Genomic DNA, 26,749 nt, shown 5'->3' with positions numbered 1-26,749 from the left:
CTTTGCGCAGATGCAGGAAGTAAACCGGAGATGGCATGTCTTGCAATTCTTAAGGTCTTTTCATGGTTACTAACATGTATACAGGCCTCATCAAGTCATTAGGCCTATGCCTCATCATAACCTCATTTTGTCAGTAACCCTCACGTTTTTGAAGATTTTATTTTCACTTGCATCTTCCACGCCAGTGTGGCACATAGAGATTGACCGGTTCTTGGTTCAAAACAAATAACACAAGAAACAACCACATTTTTTGGATATATATATATTTTTTAATTAATTTGAAAGTGAAATATCCCTTTTCAGTTTGCAGAATTACAGTACATTTCAAGCACAACTCAATACAAGAACTGTTAACTGAGTGCACGACACCATACAAGCATTACACTTGTTTACAATAGGGCCCACCGTTTTCAATTCATCAAAACATTTAGAGACATACAAATATACACTTCTATATAGCCAAAACACTTTACTTTTTATTCCTCTATTTGCCTATATCCATGCAGGGACTCATACTACAATTATAGGGTAGGGTAAGTGAGCTTAGTCCAGTTACCCTGGGTAAACAGTACCTTTCCTTTCCTTATATGTTGATCAAAACAAAAGCTGTTTTTACTTTGCTAACCCTGCACTATTGAAGTGTAAACGCCGATACAGTAGATGGCGGTATACACCTACCTACAAGCAATGGTTGCAACTTCCCACTGAACTACAAGCATCGATAGACTACAATTCGAGGTGACGTCGAATCCACGCGACCAACGTGCACAGTACAGCAGCAGCAGCGTGGTGGCTTCATGTGTTTAGTTTGAGCCTCAGATTAAATAATTAGAACAGTGTGTTTTATTGAAGACAACATGGACGGAGACGGTGCCAATGAAGACGACCAGGGTCTTGGAATAGATGTCATTCTTCAGCAGGACGGCGACAAGAAAGCTCCTTCGTGTCTTCACGGTAAGACAAGAAGAAAAGTACAGTAGCCTACAGTACACTTTAATATGCCATAAAAAGCAGATCTACAAGCTCAGAGTTTTCGGCATGCGTGTGTGTGTGTGTGTGTGTGTGTGTGTGTGTGTGTGTGTGTGTGTGTGTGTGTGTGTGTGTGTGTCTGTGTCTGTCTCTGTCTGTCTGTGTGTGTGTGTCTGTGTGTGTGTGTGTGTGTGTGTGTGTGTGTGTGTGTGTGGGGTATTAAGCAGGTACAACACAAATCTGTATCTTGTTTGACAGCACGATCATCAGTGATGTGAACCTTAATTTCTTTGTCTGCTTGTTTGTTTTCTAATGAATTTGAATGTCGTATTCATGTGTATTATCAGCAATGTTAACCTTTTTACATGTGCCAAATGAGAATATGCAAACTCCACACAGAAAGGCCCTTTGGCCAACCCCACTAAAAAAAAGAATAATGGGATGAATCTAAAGTTGCAATCCATTGACCCCCACTCATGCAAATTGCTTTTGCAATCTGCTTGTATTAACATTAAACTCCCCAACATTGCATCTTTAGGAAAAGCTTGAATTATCCTCTTTCAATCTGCAAAGCGTTTGTTTTATAAAAATCCACCGTAGACATGTTATGAGATACTTTCTGTCAAGAAATTCCGTGCAGGTGATTCTTTTTCTAAGTGTTGGAGTTTGGAAGCACTCGTCAAAGTCACTGAACGGCCCTGCATACCGTACCACCTGTTTCGAATTTGCACATAATGCAGGAGGCAGCAAGTCTCATTAGAAGAATGAGACTCGCAGGACACTGCCAGGTGCCAGGAGACACCAGGAGCTGCCAGCCAGCAAACTGGTGCTGTGGGAACCAAGTTCAACCAACACATGGGCACCGGTCACGAGGACGCGAGCTGGCCGGATGTATGGAGAATCTGGATGACTGGAAGCGACGATGGAAGGCTCGTCTGAGGACGACCTAGAGAGAGCAGTGCACCCGTTAATAAAAATGTGCTCCCGGCGGGAATCGAACCCGGTACCTTCTAGCACCTCTTGGATTGCTGCTTTAAATGTGCTTTGTCTTCCCAGGTCCCGCGTTGCTGTTTGAGAAGGTGTGCAGAGGAGAAGAGAAGGGCAGGAGGTTCTATGCCTGCTCTGCATGCAGAGACAGAAAGGACTGCAACTTCTTCCAGTGGGAAGATGAAAAGGTAGCCTCTCTCTCTCTACAGCGCTGCTTCTCAGTGCACTGTGTGTGTGTGTGTGTGTGTGTGTGTGGGGTGGGGGGGGCAGTTTTTAACAACATACTTTCCTGAGCTAAGTACTATACTGTTGGTTGAACAGGAAACAATTAAAAAAAAATGTTCTCACAATGTCTTTGGCTTTTTAGGGCAATGTCGATATTTGATTATCAGCTGTTCCTTCAAACCCAAGAAGAGCACCTGTCTGCAATTTGTCTAGACAAGTCTCCTAGCTAGACAACAGAACACACACACACACACACACACACACACACGCACCACTTACATACACAATCTTTTCTGTACATATTTAGGCGTTTCAAATGTTGTTCGTCTGTTTGCATGGACTTTTCACCAGGTGTCAGAGGCTAGACTCCAGGCCAGGGAGATGGAGAAACAGTCCAAGAGGCCTCAGTTCACCCATAAGGAGTACTGCTCCAGGTAACCACATTAACACATTAACCTCATGTATGTACTGTTGGTGACTTCAAATAATACTGTATCTAGTATTTATGCCAGAGGAATGTCCGGCATAGCTACCTGACAGTATAGAGGGTATGCGCATGCATAAAGTGAATGGCAAATCGAGTGGCAAAGTGAGTTTAACGTTGTTTAATGGAATCATATTGGACTTTTCTGTTTGGATGTATGGGCTGTCCAGGCCAGAAAGTAGTTTTTTGGCACTCGGTAGGCGTTCCCGCGTAACTTCCTGGTTAGATGGTGATGTCACGCGCATACCCTCTATTTCCTCCTCCGTTGGCACTCTCCCATCATCACAGGTTGAAGAGGTTTGCGTCGGCCGGAGAGCGGATGTTCTGCCAGGACTGTCAGATGCTGCTCCTGCCGTCCGAGCGGGACGCCCACGCGTCCCACCGGTCCGTGGAGGTCAGCGCCGCCAAGCTGAGCCGGCCCAGCGCGGTGCTGCGCCCCCTGGAGAACAAGAAGAGCAACGCGCAGTACCTGTTCACCGACCGCAGCGCCAACTTCCTCCTGGCGACCTTGGCGGGATTGGGATACCGCCGCGTGCTGTGCGTGGGCACACCCAGGTACGGTGGGAACATTTGGCAGGTTTGCAGTAGACATAACTTATCGATCTATAACCAAGCACCCATCCAAGTGTGTAATTTAAAATTCACACTTGTGTGAAGTGAGGGGCATCCACTGTATTTATATCAGGCACATGACGTCTTACATTTAGTGCCCTAAACAAACATTAAAGTCCATAGACTTGGCTTGCAAACGATTTACAACATAAGTGCTCTAAACAAACTCCCATAGACTGCTCCCATATGACATAATCTTCCAAAGCCATGCATTGGACAGTGGTTCTCAAAATGGGTTCCAGGGATTCTATGGGTTCTTTGAGGGGGTTCCAAAATTGGTATGCGACTCTTGATGCTTCACACCGGCAGATACAAAAGATGCAAAGCTGAATGAAACCAGCTCAACTTTTGTGTAGCTTGGTAACCATTGTAGCAGCTAAAAAATAGCTGATCTACAGCCTCTTGTGAGCTTTAAGATCAGCTATATTTTGTATGTTTTTTAAATGGTGCTGATGTGGTTAAACTGTTCATTTTACTGGGGTGTGGGGAACCCCCCACTTTAAGAACAACTGCTTTATAAATCCCTCAATGGAAGTTGGAACACCACCACACCCACCACTGAAGATGTGTTGTGCTAGTTGTATTTACATAATGTATTACAATAATGTTTTATTCACTAAAACAAGTCCCAGATTTCAGCTTTAACTGAGAATATTTGTATAGTCAACATGTTCAGACTCAAAAAAGGAAATCCACAGAGTTTTACATGACGGAATGAAAAGTCACTACAACTTTATTTATTCAACAAGCATTTCAATAGACATTTTTCACATGAATCCCATCTTCAAGTGAGTGAAATTAAATGCATTTTTGTGATTTGGATATATTATATATTTTGTGAAAAATGAATCGACACGTGCATTGTGCCAGCAGTTACCAACTTGTAACAGTATTGTATCCCCGCAGTAACGACATCGGTGATTACAATAATAATTACACTTCAAATAATATCGACTCCAACCTATTATAAAAGTGACAAAGAAACCTCCAGGCAATAATGACAAAGGATTGATACTTTAAACGGGTGTTAGAAATGTACAGGTATATATATTTTTTTAATTAAAGTTTCTTTAATGTCCTTGTCCCAGACTCCATGAGCTCATTAAGTTGCGCAACCAGGAGAAGAAGGATGAACCAATGAAGAGTCTTCTGCTGGACATTGACTTGAGGTTGGACTCTTTTATTCATTATAACGTTGCTGTCGGCCAGAAACCTCCTATCTCCATATTTTAACTATTTGTGGGGTTATTTGCCGTATATTAACGTCCTACTTGTTCACTATACACGTCACACAAGCTCAAAACGCAGCACGTTTTGAGCTTGTAGGTCTGCTACTATTAATACTTTTGAATTTGAATCTTGAAAAATAACACTTCTGGATATATGAGGTTTCCACCCGACAGACGATAAGGTGTCTCTGCCTCCTTGAGTTTGTTTTTTGCATTTTTAACCACTTTACATTTCAAATATGTTAAATAGCAGCTAGTTTGACATTTTCTGAATAGGGCTTAACTGTGGGTTATTTTTGCTAATGATCATTACATCCTGAAGTGAAAAATATCTAAATACGAAGAAAACTAAAGGTACGAATATGGACCCTCAACATCAGTTGGAATTGAAATATTTTAAATGAAAACATGGCACTTTGTGTCAAAAATGTTGCCGACCCCTGGTCTAGGACTCTCCTAAAGATTGGCATCGTAACCCCCCAAAAATGTGACATCCGTCAGGCTTGGGTTTGGTAACATGTTGTCAGAGAGCAGAGAGGTCACAGATCTGGATGTGGTTGGGCCAAGCGTGGGCGCCCCCCGGCGGTGGTGTGAGGAAGCGCAGCGCGGGGTACAGGGGCTCGGTGAACTGGTGGTGGGCTCTGTCGAACACTGGCGTCATGGCGGCCGAGAACTGCTGCAGAACCTTCATCCTCTCTGCGTCGTAAAACACCAGCTGACCCTTCTGGTAGTCGACCCACACGCCCACCTTGCCTGCAGCCGTGAATACAGTTGATTCGTTTAATTTGATCAATAATAGATTTTTGGGTATGTCATTTGGGCGAAAATATTAAAATTAAATCCAAAACAAGTATAGTAAAATGACAGAAAAAAGGGAACTCTGTAATCTTATTTTACGCCCCTCTGGACGTGGGTGAGTAACTGTTTGGGTTTGTTTTGTTGTATACATCTGGTTAGGTTTGTCTTATGTTTTAAAATGGAAAAATAACTAATTAAAAAAAGATGTATATTTTAAGCCTAGAATCAAACTATCCAGGATTTGGTTCTTTGGGGTAAAATAAAATAAACCAATACTTTAGCAGCAGGTAAAGGCCTTACCCGGCGCCGCCTGCCCGTGGCTCTGGCACAGCACGTTGCGGTCGTTGTGCCAGGCCGAGAGGCGCCCGTCCCGCAGCTCCACGCACCACGAGTTCCTGTTCCGGCCCAGCTTGGAGCCCTTGTCCCGCCCCTTCCTCTCCAGGCAGCCGTAGGCCACGCCCACGGCCCAGGCGCCGCAGCAGCGCACGTCCGCCTCCCAGTAGCTCTGGCGGCTGGCGACGGCGGCCGAGCCCAGCGCGCAGCACACCTTGTCGAACTGCAGGGGGCGCTCTGGAGCGGCTTGGGAGGGGGCCGCCAAGTATGCGCCGCGGCCCTCGCCCGTCACCGCGATCTGCCCGTGGCACGTCTGTCGGTCGAGCACCACGGGGGACGAGTCTGGAACGGAAAGGGACGGATGTTTTTTCTCCGATGTACCGATACCATTTCTTTTCCTCTTCTCGATAACTATTCTGAAACCCATATCTTGCGTATCGGTCGATATCGAGTGCCGTTCCGACACAGCGCGACACGTGAGCTTGTAGATCTGCTATTTTCGGCACACCGCTGAGCATAAATCAGAAATTTCAACGCCATCACGGCCCGACCAAAATACATTTTAGATGTCGACTGAAATCCGAAAACTAAATGGAATTTCATTCAAAAGACTAAAATGACTAAAACTAAATCAACATTTGACAGCTGGGCTCCGTAATCGTCCTCGTCACACCTAACAGCAGAGTCTTCCTCTGCAGCTGAGCTTTCAGCTGTTTAGAGATGGAGCGTAGCGTTCTCAGCAGCCTCTCAAATCTGCCTTCATTCAGTCGTATTTCAGCCTCTGATGCGTCTGGCTTCTTGGCACTGGGAAGGAAGGCATCACAATGATTATTACACTGGGAAAGAAGGCATCACAATGATTATTATACACAGAGGACAACAAGCATTATCGGATAATTTTTTTTATTGTCTTTCCCAAAAATAACCAATCTCAAATGTAAAGTCACACTGATGTAAAGTTAGGGGAGCCCAGCTTTTTGCGGACATGTTGATGTTCTCATGTCGTGAAAAAAGATTTATTTATATCAGCAAGATGACTGCCCTAAACAAACATTAAAGTCCATGGCTGGCAAAAAACATAGACTTGCTGCCACATTTCGGAAAGCCATGCGTTGGAGGAGCTAAAAAAAAAAACTAATCGCCATTGGCTATACTTTTCCTCAACACTGTCATATGACAAGGTATAATTTTAAAATATGGCATTTTAATATACAGTATGAAAAGAAGAAAAAAGAAAATAAATGTGGAGATACAGTACAAGGTTTCCCAACAGGAAGAAAGTGTGTTCCCTATCTGCGAGCTGAGAAATGTACCTCAGGTGTGCAGGTTGAGTCTGTGGAAGAGACACAGGAATACTGTGAATGATGCTGCCTTTTCCTCGTAAATATAATACTGCTATGTCCTCATAAATATGAATAATACTGCTGCTTCTTCAGGAATACAATGAACACGTCGCATTGTGAACTAGTAGATTGGCTATTTTCACTACATCCTAAATTACAGAAAAAAAATCATTGAGTTTAGTTTTTAATTCATGTACATGTAGGAAACGAAAAATAAAATAATAAAGGGACCCATATAAAAACGTGCCCGCGACCCACAAATGGGTCCCGACCCACTGTTTGGGAACCGGCGATCTAAAAAACGTCATGCCAGTGAGGTCCTCACCGTGCGTTCTCCCAGCGGCGCCCCCTCCTGGTGGCTGTTGTCCAGTGCTCTGTGCGTGGCGGAGATGCTCCTGCTCACCTGGCCCAGGTGCTGCTCCCATGTCTTAACCACCTGCTCACGGTTGATTTTGACAGCACAGTTATTTATTTTTGGTCGTTTGGCTAACCCATTCAGTACGGGAACCGGGTTCTTGTTGCTATGTACAGAATATAGCAACATAACATTTTTGTAATTTTCTGAATAAATATTTTATGTTTTTCAGAAAACATAAGGTGCATCACTCTTGCATATTTAATTTGCTGCGTTTGCCTTCACAGGCATAGATCTATAGATCTTTAACTCTCAAGAGTTCTTTTTTTAATCATCTATATTATACAAGAAATCTACTCAATATCCAACGATAACAAAATATCATTTCGGACTGAGAGGCTAAATGCCATGGTGGTCCGTGGCTCAAATGACAAATTAATAATGGCCGATGGAAAAGGTTGAAAACCTTTTTTTGTCAAGGAAATGACCAGTTCACCTGGTCGAGGCGGGCGCTGGTCTCCCTGCGGTCCTGCTCCAGGGAGTCCAGGACGGCCTGCTCGTCCCTCGTCAGAGCGGAGCGCATGGCGTCGTAGCGCTCCCTCACCTGCTGCTTCATCACCTCCGTGCTCCTCTTCATCAGGGAGAGAGGGGGGGGGGGGGGTGGGGAGAGGTTGAGTACAGCCCACTGCTGATATGTTAAAGATGGTGTATGTGATCATTAAAATAAGTGTTAAAAAAGGTGTTTTTTCAGTAACGGGGGTATCCTTGTCTCCTTAAGTAAACATAAAACAATTTGTTTATCTGAATAAGGAGCTCGGACATACAGGATACAGGATATAAATGATGAAACAAACTGAAACAAATTGATTGGAACTGAAACACTACAACATTGAAGGTGACAAATCATCTTTGTTTCTTGGTGGGATCATTGGTGCTTTGGAGGCCTGGCCTCTAAACGCTGCTTCAGGTACTCACGGAGAGGTCGGCCTGACCTCTAAACGCTGCTTCAGGTACTCACGGAGAGGTCGGCCTTGCGTTTCTTCAGAGACTGGATGTGATCCGCGGCCTTGGACTGCTCTCCTTGGAGCTCCTGTACACGTTTGGACAGCTGCTCCTGTAGTACAGTCAGTGGTCCCCAAACGTTTTAGCACGTGACCCAAAGAGAACATTTGATGTCCCCCCCCCTAAAAACATTAGATCTAAAGATTGGCTATTTTCACTACTTCTTAACAGAAGTGTTTTGTTTTTGTATTGTTTTAAACTCATGAAATTATCATGAGTTGTTCCTGTGGTAAAGGAAATTAAAGAAGGGACATTTTCTTGTGACCCATAACAATGGGTCTGCGACCCAACCTGCAATTGAGTTTTATTGTAGAGCCTAATCACAACACGTCGTCTCAAGACTTCTGACTGTACATTTACAGTAGAGCAAAGACATTAAGGTTTTGAGCTGAAAAGTCCTGTGATATATGACCAGCTTCGGCCAGTCTGTGTAGCAGTTTAAGTACCTGTGATATGTGACCAGTTTCGGCCAGTCTGTGTAGCAGTTTCGGGGAGCGCGGGAACGGCTGAACGACTTCGTCTCCCCCAGAGTCCAGTATAGTCAGACTCAGTCCACCGTCCTGCAATACGCCGTTGCCACCTGCTGGGGGCACTGCAACGCCACACTGGGTGATGGACAGTGTTGACCGTTCACTCCCAGCAGATATTTTCTCCTTCTCTGCCATGCCTGAGAGTGAGAAGTAAAACATGCCATGTAATCGCTTTCTATCCATTCAGTTCTTTATTATAATTTCCAATACCAACAATCAGAATCTCCCCAATGTACAAATTTTAAATTTGCATCTTCTCCCCAAAAATAGCTAATCTACATGCTCTACGCCATGCTCTACGCCATGCATTTAAAAAAAAAGATTTTTATTTTGTGTTGTTCTTTTTAGTTCCGCTAGTGTGCAGTAAATATGTTTGTCTGACTATTTTAAGTCTACTTTTGTGTTTGTGTGTCTAAAACTCTCATACACTATTTAAGAATAGGCTTAGGCTATGCAGCCGCTCTGTGTGCATGCCGTGATGCACGTGCGTGCGTGTGCGTGACGTTCCGTGGTACCTGTAAAACAATCACCATGACACCACTGCCGACCACCCATCTGAAAATATTTTGTTCCAGAAACCCCAGAAGCAAAGATTTGAGTAAAAATGTCGCAATGTTTCCAAAAATAGCCATTTCTGAATGGCCAAAGTATAAAATGAGTTGAAATCTAAAATGACACAGCTATGCTTTCCCGGTTTTAATGAGTTAAATGCCACTCATGATCTTAGATCATTAATACATTAGGAATCTACTAGTAAATAATATACAGTTAAGTACGTCTTAGGTTAAACTACCCAGCGGCATAATGAAGGTATAAAGTCAGCTCCACCTTTACCACCTGCTGCAGAAATGGGTATTTTGCACCAATAGTACTTTTTATTCTCACTACCTCTAAGTATATTTGGATGCCAGCTATACTTTTGTTCTTTGACTTGAGTACAGTTTTGAATACATGACATTTTATTTGCAAGGAAAGTGTTGCATTCCCTGATTAAGGCAACTTGTTGCCGAAACGTTGGGGGGAAAAAGGGCATCGTGAGTCGTGACTACGAGCTGTGCGGCCTCTTTCCTGTTTCAGTCAAGGAAAGTGTTGCAACAAAGTATTGCATCACTGTGGTATTTATCAAGTCAACTCTCCAACGATCTGAGCACTTCTACTTTACAATTTACATATACACGCTAATATTGACTACATTACAATCCAGGGGTCATTTCCCCCCCCCCCCCCCTCGATCCCGAATTTCTCTAGCCAAATGTTCACCCACTAGGGTTCACGTGGTTAAAATAATGTGTAATGGTGCAGCTCACCTCTTATCCGTTCTCTGCGTCTCTCTGTATTGTATGTCTGCAAAGAATGTGTGGTGGTTTGAACAGCACAGAGGGAGGGCTGGGTGTGTTCTTTCTTGTGCAAGCCGTAGCCTGCACTGTGTGCACTCACACTCCCTTTACTCTTACTGTAACCTGGAAACCCCACCTCGGCACTCACACTCCCTTTACTCTTACTGTAACCTGGTAACCCCACCTCGGCACTCACACTCCCTTTACTCTTACTGTAACCTGGAAACCCCACCTCGGCACTCACACTCCCTTTACTCTTACTGTAACCTGGAAACCCCACCTCGGCACTCACACTCCCTTTACTCTTACTGTAACCTGGAAACCCCACCTCGGCACTCACACTCCCTTTACTCTTACTGTAACCTGGAAACCCCACCTCGGCACTCACACTCCCTTTACTCTTACTGTAACCTGGAAACCCCACCTCGGCACTCACACTCCCTTTACTCTTACTGTAACCTGGAAACCCCACCTCGGCACTCACACTCCCTTTACTCTTACTGTAACCTGGAAACCCCACCTCGGCACTCACACTCCCTTTACTCTTACTGTAACCTGGAAACCCCACCTCGGCACTCACACTCCCTTTACTCTTACTGTAACCTGGAAACCCCACCTCGGCACTCACACTCCCTTTACTCTTACTGTAACCTGGAAACCCCACCTCGGCACTCACACTCCCTTTACTCTTACTGTAACCTGGAAACCCCACCTCGGCACTCACACTCCCTTTACTCTTACTGTAACCTGGAAACCCCACCTCGGCACTCACACTCCCTTTACTTACTGTAACCTGGAAACCCCACCTCGGCACTCACACTCCCTTTACTTACTGTAACCTGGAAACCCCACCTCGGGATCCTTTTCATTAATTGCCCAAGCGAGTGTGCATAATAGATATGTTAAAACACGCTCTGCATGAGCTCTGTTATTATTGCACACTGCGGGAAGGGTCTTTAATCAGAAGTGCCGTGCCTATTGTCTGACATTCTGGGGTAGTCAAAACTGTAGCAGGCCATAAATAAAGAATTATTGAGTGGTTAGTTGAGCCTTCATCAGTAATGATTGAAATAATCATTAAGGGGCCTGAAAGGGGAAAACCATTCATTTTCAACATTGAACTATGTCATTAATATACCTTGGAGATGTGTGGAAATTGTAAAAAATAATCCCCCCCTTATGTGTAGCCTATAACGGGAGGGCTAGAACTTGGGGTCATGTGATCAGTGACATCACGAAGATGTACTTTGCAAGCAAAGAGTACATCTTTGTGATGACATTCTCACCAGATAGTCAGAATGTATCTTAGCTTTTATAATTCATATTAAAGTGACTTAATTTGACTCTTTGTTATGTTTTGTGTCATTTAGTAATTGGCAACTTTATAACACGAAATGGAAGCAATGGTGGTTTTCACTACATATTATGTCAATCTTTCCCAAAGATCTGCAAGCTCACAATGCGTTACGTGATTAGTTGTGAGCTTGTACTGTAGATCGGCTAGTTTTGGTGACGATATTTTGTGTAGATTGAAAAAGAATGCAGGAAAGTGCGACTGAAGTCCATTTCAGTCTGTAAACACTATAGAGGGTCTACTCTACGTGGTTAAAATTAAGTGGTATATTTATTCTAAGGCACCCCTGGGGTGCCACGGCCCCCGCTTTTTGAAACCCTGCTCTAGGACTTCAACCAATGACGATCCAGAGTGACTTATGACCATTTTTGTGTGTTTTAGGTATGCACAGTTCTACGGTGAGGATGAGTTCTGCCACTACAACATGTTCAACCATCACTTCTTTGGAGGGGAGGTAGGAAATCATACAGCGTAACAGCGCACATGTGGATTAATGTAGCAACAATAATACTTTAATGTGAATACATAGAAAAGTGTTTATAAAATATTTTCTCATTGTGTTTGAATGAATAAAATAACTCCACAAACTAATCTAATCAGCTTCTATTTTATAGTATTCCAGTTGCAATTTTGTTACAATGTATTGTCTGTTTACTAAAGAGCCAGAGTTACTAAACAGCATATAGAGCTATTTAACACTGTTACTGAACAAACACTCTATAGCAATGATTACTGTCACAATATAGAGCAATTTAACACTGTTAATGAACAAACACTCTAGTCTATAGCAATGATTACTGTCACAATATAGAGTTATTTAACACTGTTACTGAACAAACACTGTTATAGCAATGACTACTATCTACAGAATAGATATTTAGCAGCTATTCAACACATCCCTGCCAGGTATTCATTCTTTCTTTCGCCCCTGCCAAGGTGAAACCTGGCTATGTAAAATCTCCTGCAATCTTTTTTTAATTTCAAGGGCCCCCAGTTTGATATGCAACAGGCTACGGACCCCCATTTAATGGCATTTCTGTCTCTGGGACCCCAATTAATATTGTGAAATCAATGTTAATTTAACTCTTTAACTAAGACTGAGAGGGTCCATTTGTACACTCTCAGAGTTACAGACCCATAAGGGTCCATTTGGTTCCAAACTATCATTTAGCTGGGGACCCCCTGGAACTCTCTCAAGGACCCCTGGGGGTCCCTAGACCCCACTCTGGGAACCACTGCCTTAGACCATTGAAACGTGATAATGTCCCATTCAGTGCATTGACAGCAGAATGGGCTTTGTGTATGTTTTGTGTATGTTGTCAGGCCTGTTCTCAGGTCCTGCAGGCCTTCCTCAGTGAGTCCGGCGGGGAGAAGGTGGTGATGGTGGCGGACCCTCCATTCGGGGGCCTGGTCAACCCCCTGGCCCACAGTTTCTCTCTGATCTCACAGGCATGGAGGAAACTGCAGAGCCCTGGTAAGATTACATCATTTGAGTGTTTTTTTGTTGCTTAACCCATTAAAACCAAGAAAGTAATTTGAGATTTTAGCTATTTTAACTACTTTAACCATTATTTTAAACTTTGGCTATTCAAAGTATTATTGCGTCGTACGAAGCCAACTCTTGTCGTGACAACTCATGACAACACACACAATATTTCAGGCCAAACAAAGAATTAGAAAGTAGAAAAAAACGGCAAGTTACAACACTTTCTTTGTTGTTTTTCTTCTTTGTAATTATTTGTTTGGTCCAAAATATTGTGTGTGTTGTCATGATTTGTCACGACAAGAGTTGGCTTCGTACAACGCTTAAAAGGTCTTTAAATAAATGAAATAAAAACTGCCTATGGGGAAATGCATTGCGTTTTCATTTCCTGGGCCGTTCGTTGTTCTGAAAGGGGGAGGGACTGCGCCGCTCTATTCTGGCCGCCTTGATAGGCAATGTGTCGCAATAGCAGATCTACAAGCTCAGAATGTCGTGAGCTTGTAGATCCGCAATCTTGGTATAGCCCCTGGGGGACAGTGTCAACGAGGAATATTAGGTTTAAGTGTTTGTTAAGTGTTGTGAGTCAAGCTGTCTAACACTGTATACACCTATGATGGTGTTTAATCTGTCTGTGCCCTGTAATAAAACGGCACTTCATAATGATGTTCTCATGCCTGAATGTGCCTTTTCTATTTCTGTACTACACTTCAGGGCTTGACTTTACCCATAATCCCCTGCAGGGTTGTTTCTTTAACCACTTAAGCCCTACATAATAGTTGTTATTACCGGTAACTGAAACTAAACTGGCAACTACATTTGCTTAAAATTGCTTTGCTTACTGTGGGAACCTTTAACAAATAATGTTCTGTAAATCATATCTGATTTCTTGCAGTCTATTCCAACTTCTATGTAGCAAGGCTTTCTTACAGTATGCTGCGTTCACTGGCAGATACAAAAGATGAAAAACTACTTCTAAAAACTGTGTGTGTGTGTGTGTGTGTGTGTGTGTGTGTGTGTGTGTGTGTGTGTGTGTGTGCGGGTGTGCACGTGTGCACGTGTGTGCGTGCAGACGACGGCAGCAGTGGAGACATGCCGATGGTGTGGGTCTTCCCATATTTCTTTGAGGCCCGAATTCTGCAGTGTCTGCCTTCCCTCACCATGCTAGACTACCAGGTACGATACTGTCACCATGCTTATAGGCTTCATTTTTTTGTCTTTTGAATGAAATTACATTCAGTTTAAATCGTCCGGCCGGGAAAACTCCCCCCGGTCAGGTGAAAAGAAACAGCTTGGACTCCTCATGCATAGAAGGAAGCATGAGGTCAGTCCGCTGCCTCCCTAGGTCGGCAGAGGAAGTGTAGCGCCCAGGATTACATTAGATAATTCACACTGGGTGAAAAACTGGGTTGCAAAATCGGATAAAAAAAAAACATAAGCTAATCCTGTGTTGTGGTGCTGTTGTCCCCAGGTGGATTATGACAACCATCCTCTGTACAAGCATGGTAAGACGGGCAGGAAACAGTCTCCTGTCAGAATGTTCACCAACCTCTCCCCGCGAGCCGTCGTCCTGCCTGCCAAGGAGGGCTACAGGTATGGACCTGTTCCACCTAGCCAATGGCGGAAAGGAACTTAGTACATTTACTCAAGTACTGTTCTAACCCATTCTGGGCGGGAACCCCTTTTGGTGTTTTAAACATTATGTTATAATTTAGCTATTGAAAAATAGCAGACCTACACGCTCGTAGCGCCGAGCGTGTAGGTCTGCTATTTTTTTTTAATCGTGAAAATGCGGCACAAATCTTTGAATATATATATTCTTTCAGAGCAAATGTTTTTAACTCAAATCTTTGCTTCTGAGGGGTTCCTGGAGTATCATTTTCATATGGGGGTCGGTGGCCAATTACATATAATTTTTGGGGTCCTTGACATTAAATATTGAGCACCACTGATATAGAAACATAGGTATTTCAGAAAACTGTCAGGATTTAGAAGACTTTCTTTTTTAATTTCGACGTCGGACCTAAATGGGTTAAGTAACATTTTGAGCAATTTGTACCTTCCTTGAGTATTTTCCAATACTTTTACTTCTGCTCCACTACATCTCGGATCAAAATATTGTACTTTTGCTCCACTGCATTTATTTGAAAACTGAAGTGGCCGGGTCGGGGCCGGGTCGGGGCCGGGTCCATTTGAGAGACGAAATGTCAAAATAAGCATTGTTTTGTTCCCCGACAGGTTTTGTGCCATTTGTGAGAGATACGTGTGGTCCCTTAACAAGCACTGTGCCAAATGCAACGTGTGTCCCTCTAAGGTACAGTACTACCACGTCTCATTAATGCATGCAGAGGTTGTGATATGTTATTAGGAAGATCCAAACATTCAAAGTTAAACTAAGATCAGCTTGTGCCTCTGATTCACACAGAGGTTTGTATATAATTCACAACCTTAGATTATTCTAATCCCAAGGTACTTCACCTGTTATCACCTTGTCTCTGTAATAAATGCAGAGGTTGGATATATGCAGGGGTCATCAGCTGGTTTGTGGTGGACATTTTTGTCAAAATTAAGATTTTGCCACCAACATACAAAATGAGTCGACAATAATATACATGAAGAGATGGCCCTGAATGGCCCATAACTCTACACTGAATAAGAAAATTATAATGGTGTGTTAAAAAGATAATCAAACATTTTCCACGGACAAAACCCAAGTCTTTTCCGTGTACATTTGTCCGTTTACGGACATATTGATGACCCTTGGATATAATGCACATGTTAAAGTTCAAGTACCAGTGACTTCTCCATCTATCCAGGATGGTCGGGAGTGGAGGCACTGCGAGAAATGCGAGAAATGCGTGAAGCCATGTAAGTACACTCACACTGGAGAGTGGGCTGTAATCCATGAGCCCTAGTTATGAACACTTGTTACTTCATTTAATGCATGAGCCCTAGTTATGAACACTTGTTACCTCCTTCCGTTTTTTGGATGACCAGCCTGGAAGCACTGCCAGAAGTGCGGTCACTGTGCCCTCCCGGGCCACCCGTGTGGGCAGGAGAACAAGGAGGGCTGCTTCGTCTGCGGCAGCCTCAAGCACAGACGCAACGCCTGCAAACAGCGACTTACCCAGAAGGTCAACAAGTGAGTACTATGCAGAATGGCTTCAGTGGAAGACCATGTGCACACGTTAGATTCATGGATGTTGATGAAACTATCGGTTAACTAGTTTAGAAGGGGGAGAGGTTGGCCTTTTTCCAGATTGGAATCAGATTGGTCCAAACGCGTGAGGCCTAACAGTTGCTTGGTTCGAGAGATAGACAATATGAATGCTCAAATCGTGAGATACAGACACACGCGTTGGGTGACGAGACACAGTATATGTTGACCTTTAGATTTTTTGAGCCAATCAGTTGTACCCCTTCCTGTATATAGGTGCACACCCATTCCCTGTCACATTATTCCTGAAGAAGATCCTAAGGGATCGAAACGTTGAATCAAATAAACCAGTGGAGCTGAGTTTTTCATACCAGTGTTGCAGACTCTATTTTTCCTCTTGACCTTTAGATTTCACTCAACAAGTATTAGAGAACAGAAGAGCCTCCTTGTGTTAACTTGTGTGTGTGTGTGTGTGTGTGTGTGTGTGTGTGGGTTACTCGTACAGAGCCAACGCCAAAGGTGGTAAGAAGCTGCTTCCTCCGCGTCCTGCCTTCAAGCCTGCGGGCAAGAGGAAGTCTGGAGCGTCTCGCAGAGCCAAGAAGCTGGCGGGGGCTGCACCGAAGTCATGATGTCACGGTCGACGTGCTGACGGGGGGGGGGGGGGACGGGGTTGGTGGGGGATTCACGTTTTGTGTCTCATGCAATCTCTGATATATATTTTTTCTTTTCTCTCTCGTTGTGACGGGCAGACATTTTGTAGACATTGTGTAGATGGTTTCTCAATGTCTGGGTGTACGTGGACCCTGTAATTTACATGTAACTCTGAGAGTGTACAGAACAGATGGAACCAAATGGACCCATTTGAGGGTCTATTTGGTTTCATACACTCGGGTTATTTACATTGTAGATTGGGGTACAAAAACAAATGTGGGGGCTCCTCCTCACCTTTTTGGTACAAACACACAGATACAGTAGTGTATGTGTGATTCTTTACATGAAAATGGCTGAAAAGTGCGACTGTTGGAATCAAATAAATGCTTTGGTATTGCAACTATTCTCATAATTGATTTTTTCCATACACCTGTATACCAGCCGAATCCCATTTCCTATTTAAGATGTTATCTTTTCCACTGACAACGTAGGCCTATATGATGAGTCCTCCAGGGCGCTGCCTGCAAGTCAAATGTGTTTTAGTTTGTTTGTTTCTCTTTCATAGAAAGGCAGCAGTATGCTTTGAGTATCAAGGGATAATGCAGTCAGTATCTTTTTCTGCTAGAGTACCATGTCCAGTTCACAAGTTCTGCAGATTTCATCCAACACTGGTAGCAAATGAACAAACATTTGTTTTAAAATCATACAGACTACTCGGAAACGAATACTACTCCTCTATTGTCCCCTTTTTTGTGGCACATATCATTTAAAAAACTAATATCACGTGTATGAAGAGGAGCTACAAACCAGTAGTCTAGTCTTATGATGGAGTACAGCCTAAACCTGTACATCAACTGTGCGTGACATGTCATTAAGTCAAAACTACAATATTTCATCTATGAACTAAGACTACTGTGATACTGTGAGCAACGGCCTATGTTGGCCACTTGATGGCGCCATTTGACCAGGATTTTAATTCAACTGATGAAGTGATGTTGAACAGCTGCATCTAAAACTTAAACTTAATGTCACTCGGTTAAACAACAGAGCAGCGATATTGTTTAGTTTACACATATATAGCGTCCTGCCGGGCCTGCTAACCGCTAGATGTGTTCCTCCAGCCTTTCACCCCATGAAGACAGGACTTGTTGGAAATACGTTGGTTAATAATAAGGTAGGTTTAAAAGACTTCCAGTAGGATATTGGACTACTTTCTATATTTGTAGTGATAAAAAAAACAACTCAGTCTGTTAATTTGTCATTCTAGCAGTAAACATTCATGCACATATTTGCATAATGCTGAAGCAGGTTTAAACATGAATAGTTGTCAACAGTGACAAGGGATTCCAGAGGAGGTCCCCTTAATGATAGACCAAAGTTCCATTTGTACTCTCATGAGTTAGAACTCATGAGAGTACAAATGGAACTTTACAGGTCTGGAATTTTATGGATTTATGCCTTTTTCAAACTTACCTTAATTTTATAGTCTACTTAGTATAGCCACTTGACTGAGTTATCAAATTCTGCAGGAACCGGCCAGGCCTCAGGCTCCATTAAAAGAATATATTAGCCTATATATTATATTTGTGTTTATGTTTATACATAATAATAAAAAATGTTAAATAAAATAATTGTTATGTCTGTCTGCGTAATTTTCTACTATGAAGATGGCACTTTAAGACATGCATCCCTTGACTCCTTCAAATCTGCTCTCGAAACTGGCCCCTGTAAAATCTGAAGCCCCCACCCACCCCTTTTCCCCTCACTGTATATGATTCCCCCCTTTTTACCTCCTTTATTTTTGGCTATATAGAAGTGTATATCTGTACGTCTCTAAATGTTATGATGATTTGAAAATGGTGGACCCTATTGTAAACAAGTGTAATGCTTAATGGTGTCGTCCACAGCTAACAGTTTTTGTATTGAGTTGTCCCAAAATGTACTGTAATTCTGCAAACTTAATAAATACAAAAACTGAACCATGTGACCTGCAGGGAGCCACTCTACTCATTCATGGAAACCTTGTAGGCCTACTGTATGTCCATAACCATACATTTTTCCATTATTAAAAATCACACCCGTGTGAAATGAGGGGCGCTCTTGTCATCATACATTTATGTTTAGCGAACATTTGACATTGCTACATAAGGTGGCCCGTCCCTTATTGGTCAAGCGCTCCCAACAACATGTGATTGGTTAGCCGATTTGCTCCTTTACATAATTATGACGTAAGTTTCCCCTTCAATTTCAATGGCGTTTAATGCTTTGATATTTAATTTACGTCATATTTAGCGGAATTCTGATGAGGGTTCTATACAGTAAAATCCTGTTGGAAGTTTTGGAACGGGTGAATTTGGTAACATTTGTACTCTCATCGGAATTGATTTTTACACCAAGGACTCTACTGTCTATTCAACATGTGATAGCTGTCTACATGTGGACCTGCCCCCCAAAAACATCCACAGATTGACTGGAATCTGCAGCGATGTACCTGATTTATAATGACAATCGTATCTACAGTACAAGTTCAACACTGATCATACCATTGTGTTTCCATCTTACAGATCCTGAATTCCCCCCGTGTCACCACAGTGAGGCGCTGTTGAACTGAACACGTAGCAGGTACCTCATTCGGGTCTGGGCAGGGTTGTATACTATGTACTCGTTATAGAGGAGAGAATAACGGCCTTCCTTCCCGACCTCCGGGCTCACTCCTGGACCCATGGGTATGGTCACGCCATCCACGGTGACGGAGTTTTGAGCATCGGGCGCAATCCGTCCAAGGCCTTTGGTGCTGTGTTTGTGCGCGGGGAGCTTGTGGGCCTCGTGGTCGGCATCCAGAAGCTCATTGCAGTCTCCCAGGGCCACCTCGCTCAGCAGCAGCAGTCCGACGTCGTTGTGCTGGCTGGCGAAGCAGTAGTTGGCGCTCTTGGACGACATGTCGGCAAAGTAGATGCCTTTTCCGAACATGTATCCGGTGACGGGGGCTTCCGGCGGGGCCACCCGCAGCCCCTGGCTGAGGATGCCGACCCAGTTGGATAGGCGAGAGCCGTGCCACAGTAGCGTCCTGTTGTGCATCTGAGAGAGGAAGTTGTCCCTCTCCGCGTCCCGGCAGACCGAGAAGATGTCCAGCACGGTCATGGTGTAGCCGCTGTGGGAGGAGGCGTGGGTCGACTGGAGGTACTTCTCTACCAGCTGGTACTCGTGGCCGGCGGAGTCGAGAGGCTGCAGCTGGCAGTGGAGGGACTGGTACTGTCTGTCCAGAGGGTGCTCTGCGCTGTCTGCACCGGACTGGGCCATCTTCACTGCAATCTGGATGTCACTCAACGCCTCCAACAGGGAAATCTTTGCCTTCAGTTCTTCTCTTGTGCTGATTACTGGGGGTGTCTTCAAGCCAAAGTCATGTGGGATTCGCGTGTAGAACTGGTTACATGCCTCCAGCAGGTCCTGGCGGCTACCTTTACTCTCTATACACTCTTCTACCTTCTTCAGGGCTGCGTAGCCCGCGCGGATCTGCTCCGAGGTCAGCTTGCCCAGAGGGGCTTTTCTGATGTCAAACTTCATCTCCAGTACACACTCCTCCATGGCCTTCAGGTCACAGATAAGCTCCAGGAGCGCCCGAGTCTTCACCTCCAGTTGGGAGGCCTTCTTCTTGGGCACAGTGTCCAACTGAGTGAGTTTCTCCTTATCGTCGGTGTTGTAGTCCACGAACACCATGTCATATTTCCCGGGCACCTTTTCAAAGCTATCCCTGTCATCCCACTCGTTCTTGGTCTTGTCAAAAAACTTTTTCTTGAAGACGTCTTTGGCTTTCAGCAGGTCTTCCCCGCAGGCTGTCAAGCTGTTCTGTCCAACTTTACCCACTCTTCCCCATCTCATCCACACGCTGTAGGACCTTGAGCTGTCATCTTCTAGAAGCTGACTCAGGTAGTATTTGTTGTTGTTGAACTGAAGATTTGTCTGGTTTAACATCGCGTCATAAACATTGTTTCCTTCACTGTAAACATGAGCCGTGCCTACTTTCGCTTGGCATTCAGGGTCCACAGGAGCCTTGCCTTTCATGAGCAGTGTCTTGACAACCTCTTTACTCTCCATTTCTTCTATGGGCAGCTCTTTAGTTTTCGTCTGCGTCTTTCCTGCTCCTCTCTTCTTCTTAGCGACCGGTTCATCCTCTGTCTGTTCCTTTTTTATTTCAACTTGACTCCCATCGTTACCGGCTAGGTCACTTGAGTGTATTATCTTCCTTTTGTGCTTGGCAACGGGGTTAATCTGGACCATCTTCTTCAGGTCGACCTGGTAGGCTGTGCCAGAGCTCAGGCTTAAGAGAGTCTCTCTGAGCAGATTCCCTGGTGTTTTATGAAACGGCCGTTAAAACGTCAAATGTAAAAAAGGGAGTAAATTAAAGGCTGTACATTTCTATTATCTTGTCAGAGTAAACGTTGTGTGCCTTATTTTGTAGTAAATTATTCATTCACGCAACTCTTATTAACCCAACGGCTTTGGTCAGTACTATGACATCAGTCACCTCCACATTTGGGTATATTGAGAGATAGCGCACACAGAATGATACACTTACAAAAGCAGAGATTACTGGAATTTAGACAAGTTTGAAGTCAATTGGACATTAAATACGTTAGGTACAGTATGCCAGTCCGTTCACTACTACATGTACTGTAGCCTACAGTACAAGCCCTATTCTAACCATACTCGTGTAAAGTGAGCGGCAGGACTATGACGTCATTTTGGTGATATCAGGGATCTTCCTATAGGCATAAAACGGACACAGACGCATGGTTTATAACACCATTACACCTCTTTATTGTGCTATGCAGTGTCTGTTCAACTTTACTACATTGTTGCACTCATCAAACATTCTCTCTTTCCGCCGGTAGTAACATAATCCATTGAAACTGCACAGATGTTTTGAAAACCTTATACCCATACCTAACACCATGACAAAAATCTAAAACATGTCACCAAAAGCTGAATCCTCCTCACCAGCTAATATAGCATTCGGAGATTGTGGAATAGTTGTACTCCATAAAAGGGTTTTATTGTTGAATTGAGTGCAAGGTTATTCAAACTTGACATTAACTAGTAATTAAAACTTGACATTAACTATAGTAACTACATAGCTTTCAGTGTTTCTATCCACGTAAATATGTTCTTAATGTTAAACATGATGATGATCTTAACTGGTTTGGCATTTTGAGGGGCGCATGGCTTTTGAAGATGAATTATGTCATCTGGCAGCCAAGTCTATGGAAGTTTGTTTAGAGCACTTTTAACAAAAATCTAATTGCTGCCAAGTCTATGGACTTTTACTGTTTAGGGCAGTAAACAAACATTGATGATGTGACCAATATAAATACAGCTTGTGTCTGGTTTTGTTTTACAATAATGCACTGCATTCATGAAGAACCATGCCATGACACAAAGAAAGGAGTCCACACCAGCACGCATACGTTTCAAAGGATTATAATGATCATAATATTTTCTGGGGAGCAGAATAGACGTCCAAATACGAATCGAAAAAGTATTCTCCCCCGGAAAAAATGTCCGTGAACATATTATATACTGTATGTAATCCAACAACCTTTGACACATGGGAAGTATTCAATTTGAGTTCAGTTAACAAAAAGTGAGCGACCGTGCATGTTTGGTGTTATATTAACATTAATTCAGAATATCATTAGCCTATGTGCACATGCCTCCATCTTGGAATGATGCGCCATCTAATGGTTTCGTCATTGTTATAGATATTATCTATTTGGCAGAGCCAGTCAAAAACTAAACTATGGGAAAATGAACCGGAACACGAATCAGTTTGTGACCAAGCGGGTCACAACCCAGGGCACGGAAGGACACGACACAGGCAGTTGTTCTCAAGTAGGCTGTTTATTCCTCTTAAGCCAGGGAATTGGTCAACAAACAAACTATCTCAGTCATCAGGAGCCAAAACTAAAATGTAACAAGTCACAGAGTGTCCTCAATGTGAATCCTATACTAATCCTATACATGAACTAAACAGTCACTGTGTGACATTAAACATACAACTATAACAGGCAGGAATGTGGAGTTTTGTGTGGCTCTGTCTGGACCCAGCCTCTCACTGCAACAGAGAACACAAGCACATTAGCTTCCTTATATACACCAAGAAAGCTAGATACACAGCAGCTGTCCTTCATTTAATTGACACAATACATGCTGCAGGTGCGCCTGTGAGCTGGCAAAGCGCAGCCCTGTCACCCCACTCACAGACACCTTGATCCCGCCGGCTGCCACACAGTTATTCCACAAAACCTGGCCGGGACTACAGTTATGTACAGCACTGCTTCTCAAAGTGTAGTCTGGCATGATGGCATCAACATCAGTTGAATCACTTTAACCCTATGTGTGTCGGCTATTTGAACATCTTGATATATCTAGAGCGATTTGGGATTTTTTATTTTAAAACATTTTCACTACACAAATCTTGTATGGGGTGGGGGTGCTTGGCGCAGAATATTTTCAAATGGGGTTCTGTGGTCAAATACATTAAACAAGCTTCACCAGGGCCGAGGTAGGCTACTGAACAAGGTTGTGATATGCTGTGTATGGCAGTGGGGGGTGAAGGCTAGAAATGGCAAAAAAATACCGAATGAATCAGAGTGACTAGTAGTTTAACAACTACGTAAACAACTACGTACAACTACATAAAACCAAGTCTCTGTTCCAAAGACAGACGATCTACGAGCTCACAACACGTGGTGCGTTGTGAGCTCGTAGATTGGCTAGTTTTGGTGAATGGTCCCCTCAGGATAGGGATGCAGAGGTTCAAATGGTGAAATTCCAAGTATAAAAGTTATTTATCTGTCCTAATATTCCTCATGACATACTGTGTCTTTGGGTGAAAGATTAGCATATACCGTTAACATGACAAAAGGTGCTATAAAGTAACAATGTAATTGAGGGGTGGATGAAAACGTTATTTACAGGGTGACCTGACCCAAAAATGTTTGAGAAACAGTTCACCAGTCCTAGCTGATGGTCTCTAAATTGAGTGTGAAAATGTTATGTAAATACTTTTTTAATGTTTTCATTTACAGCAGAAAATTTAAAAGGAGCCACTTTTCTTCAACAGACATGTGTGAAGACACATTATAGAGTTTTGCTTGAAATGTTCAGTTAATTTTAGATTTTGTTACAATTACGCCGGATAATAATTTTGATCAACAATCTGCACAATTATCTATTAAACCAAAAAATAAATATCACAAAATTTGAAGTCATTTGTGAACAAAAAAAATGAATTGAGGGGCACCCACTTCATAGCCGTATGACATGTACATCACTGCTTGAAGCAAACATTAAAAGTCCATAGACATGGCTGCCACACGACGTCACGAGTGGGGTCCTGTTCTTTTTTCTGAAAGACAGACATTACAGACAGACGCCCCTCCAAAAGCACAACAAAAAAAATTGCTGCAGAGCCCGATAATGGTATTAAGTGAAAATATCTAATTTATATTGAATTTATACTATGCACATTGAGCTTTGTTAGATAAAGTTGTTGGAGGATGTCACCTTGCTTGACCTTGCAGGACCGCCCCTGCATAGATTCCATCTGGATGAAATTCCTCTCCAACTCATGTAGGTTTATTAGGAGGGTTTTTTGCCTTTCCTGGAGCTTTTGCTCTTCGGCTAACAGCTGTTGCTCAATATTTGTAATCGCCTTCTCTGTATAGGTGATGGTTCTACTAACCACCCCCTTTTCTTTAAGCAAGCGGTGCTTCTCCCCGAGTATTTCCCTTCGCTCCTTATCAAAGTCGGTTTCCTGCATCGCAAGCTCCCGCCTGAAGTGCTCCTGCATCCCGATAAGTTCCTTATCCCACTGAACCTGTTTGGTTCTCAGTCCATTCTTGGCACCGGAGAGCTCTTTAACGAGCATTTTATTGGCCATATCGTTTCTTTGAGACGCCTCTTTCCTAACCTCTTTCGCTGGTGCTTTAATCTGTTCCTCTATATGTTTTATCCTCTGCTGTGTATTCCAGAACAATCCGGTCAACGTCTGCTTTGTCTCGAGCAGATCGTCCTTCTCTTTCTGCCACTGGTCTTCCCTCGTGACAGGCACGTTCCTGTAACTCACGTCGACTTCCCTCTGCACTGGTCTTCGGTCCTGTTGCCATTTCTCACCGAGTGGTTTCTGAATGGCATCCCTGGCGTAGTCATCCCTGGCGTAGTCATCCCTGGCGTAATCATCCCTGGCGTAGTCGTCTTGTAGCATCTTGCTCTGATCCAGGGCCATCTCATAATGATCCATAGTTGGCGGGTTGTGGCGACGGGCCTTGTTGTATCTCGGCGCGTAGGTTGTCCAAAGGAGCTCTTTGCGTTTCTGTTCGGAGAGCGAGGTCAAGAGGAGTTTCTTAGACTTATTATCGGCCTTGTAAGTAGTCTCCTTCCCAATTTTGAGCTCGTTCGCTGCCGCTCTCATTCTTTTCTCCAGATATTCAGTCCTACAGTTGTCCATATCGGTCCTCTGTTTCTTGACGTTGAGCTCGTTCGCCGCTGCTTTCATCTGTTTCTCCAGAAATGTTATCCTAGACTCGGCAGTGGTCAGCCTTCCGGCCAACTTCAGCTTTTGATCTATCAACCTCGCTCTCTCTTCGTACCATGGCTCATCCCTGAAGGTCGTCTTTATCCGCTCTTCCCTTGCGCATGGTTGCCTGGACTCAGCGAGTGGCGTGGGCATCTCTAGCACGGGATCCGGCGGTGGCACGCAACAGGGCTTTACACATTTCTTATGGTGCTTATGTTTTTTTTTGTTTTGTTCTATAAATTCCTTCTCCAGTATCTCCAGTTCCTTATCCATGATGACCACTTGTTCCCTATCTTCTTCCTTTACAGAGAACTTTAAACCATGTGAAATCCTGTCCACTCCATTTTCGATAGCTTCTTTTGCTTTCTGGATGCCGAGTTTACACTCCTTCAGATTTTTACGCTCCTTGTATGCCCTGTTGTACCACACAAGTGAACACTCAAATTCCCCCATGGCGAACAGTGCTTCAGCCTTACAGAACAACCCCCTGTAAAACGACATGTCCTTCTTAAGAGAGGACTCAGCATCAAGTAAAGCCCTTTTGGTGTCCCCCAACTTCAAAAAGCATGCTGACCGAGAGGCGAGCATGTTCTTGTCATCCGGCGTACTAATCAGTTTCACGGAAAATCTTTCTATTGCCTTTACATATTCGCCTTTGCGGAGCGATGGCTTTGCCACCTTCACGGCCATTTCCGTTTGTGTTACAATGATGGCCGCGTTGGCGTCTCGGTGTAATGTTTGATACAGTCACATTCATGGTTTAAATACCTCAGTCTCTGGAATACCCACACATCACGGCTGACGTCACTCGCTCTAAACACGACCCATCACAGCAAATATGTCGTTCAATTTGAGCCTAGGATTTGGTAAAGAAAATCACACATATGTGAAGTGAGGGGCGCTAATATATTAAAGTCTAACTCATGTTGATATGTTACGTGATGTAATGGTGATGTAAAACAAACAGTGCAAACCAGTGCCATTAACAATAAAGAGACAATATGACGTAATGAGGCTCATTATGACGTACATTTCCCCTTCATTGTCAAACATTGAACTAAAGACAAACATTAAACCTGTGGGGCTGGCGCCCCTCAAAAATAAAGTACCACTTTGTATAAATATGCATAATCAATTAAATCCATTACGCCATAGATACGTCAGACCAGTGGTTCTCAAGGATTGTGGGGGTCCCCAGATGTCAGTGAAGTGACATTTTAAGAACTACTACGACTTTTTAAGACCATTTCGAGGGGCCCCTCCAA

General features: G+C 43.6%; 3 protein-coding genes and 1 long non-coding RNA gene across 4 annotated transcripts in view; 1 reads left to right on the top strand and 3 right to left on the bottom strand.

Moving 5' to 3' along the window:
• The window catches only part of LOC308335551, a 522,414-nt gene that overhangs the window by 426,253 nt on the left and 69,412 nt on the right, over positions 1 to 26,749 (bottom strand). The window lies entirely within an intron of this gene.
• Positions 763 to 17,306, top strand: zcchc4 (zinc finger, CCHC domain containing 4). Its single transcript, XM_080792078.1, has 13 exons — positions 763 to 954; positions 2,026 to 2,144; positions 2,533 to 2,615; positions 2,954 to 3,220; positions 4,366 to 4,446; positions 12,000 to 12,072; positions 12,942 to 13,092; positions 14,171 to 14,274; positions 14,570 to 14,691; positions 15,337 to 15,412; positions 15,915 to 15,966; positions 16,096 to 16,240; positions 16,761 to 17,306. The coding sequence occupies exons 1-13, from the start codon at positions 858 to 860 to the stop codon at positions 16,882 to 16,884; spliced, it is 1,494 nt and encodes a 497-aa protein (XP_080648204.1). The 5' UTR covers positions 763 to 857; the 3' UTR covers positions 16,885 to 17,306.
• Positions 4,791 to 9,182, bottom strand: LOC308335097 (uncharacterized protein). Its single transcript, XM_080792079.1, has 8 exons — positions 8,844 to 9,182; positions 8,354 to 8,449; positions 7,832 to 7,966; positions 7,306 to 7,416; positions 6,951 to 6,970; positions 6,311 to 6,441; positions 5,605 to 5,979; positions 4,791 to 5,259 (listed from the first exon to the last, which is right to left on the bottom strand). Exons 1-8 carry the CDS (start codon positions 9,108 to 9,110, stop codon positions 5,030 to 5,032), a joined length of 1,365 nt encoding a protein of 454 aa, XP_080648205.1. The 5' UTR covers positions 9,111 to 9,182; the 3' UTR covers positions 4,791 to 5,029.
• LOC308335834 (poly [ADP-ribose] polymerase 2-like) lies at positions 19,490 to 25,937 on the bottom strand (the record flags this gene model as incomplete). Its single annotated transcript, XM_080793052.1, has 2 exons — positions 19,490 to 21,252; positions 24,473 to 25,937. The coding sequence occupies 2 exons, from the start codon at positions 25,935 to 25,937 to the stop codon at positions 19,490 to 19,492; spliced, it is 3,228 nt and encodes a 1,075-aa protein (XP_080649178.1).

Source organism: Protomyctophum bolini (genome assembly GCF_963924005.1).
Source record: "Protomyctophum bolini genome assembly, chromosome: 20".
Classification (NCBI taxonomy): domain Eukaryota; kingdom Metazoa; phylum Chordata; class Actinopteri; order Myctophiformes; family Myctophidae; genus Protomyctophum; species Protomyctophum bolini.
This window is presented reverse-complemented; position numbering and strand designations above follow the sequence as displayed.

Excerpts from the sequence above, each read along its gene's own strand:
- zcchc4 (XM_080792078.1), top strand. The coding sequence starts at position 858 with ATGGACGGAGACGGTGCCAATGAAGACGACCAGGGTCTTGGAATAGAT. Across the intron at positions 2,145-2,532 it reads TCCAGTGGGAAGATGAAAAG|GTGTCAGAGGCTAGACTCCA; the intron begins GTAGCCTCTCTC and ends ACTTTTCACCAG. Across the intron at positions 4,447-11,999 it reads CTGCTGGACATTGACTTGAG|GTATGCACAGTTCTACGGTG; the intron begins GTTGGACTCTTT and ends TGTGTGTTTTAG.
- LOC308335097 (XM_080792079.1), bottom strand. The coding sequence starts at position 9,110 with ATGGATAGAAAGCGATTACATGGCATGTTTTACTTCTCACTCTCAGGC. Across the intron at positions 6,442-6,950 it reads ACTCAACCTGCACACCTGAG|TGCCAAGAAGCCAGACGCAT; the intron begins GTACATTTCTCA and ends CTTCCTTCCCAG. Across the intron at positions 5,260-5,604 it reads CCACGGGCAGGCGGCGCCGG|GCAAGGTGGGCGTGTGGGTC; the intron begins GTAAGGCCTTTA and ends TCACGGCTGCAG.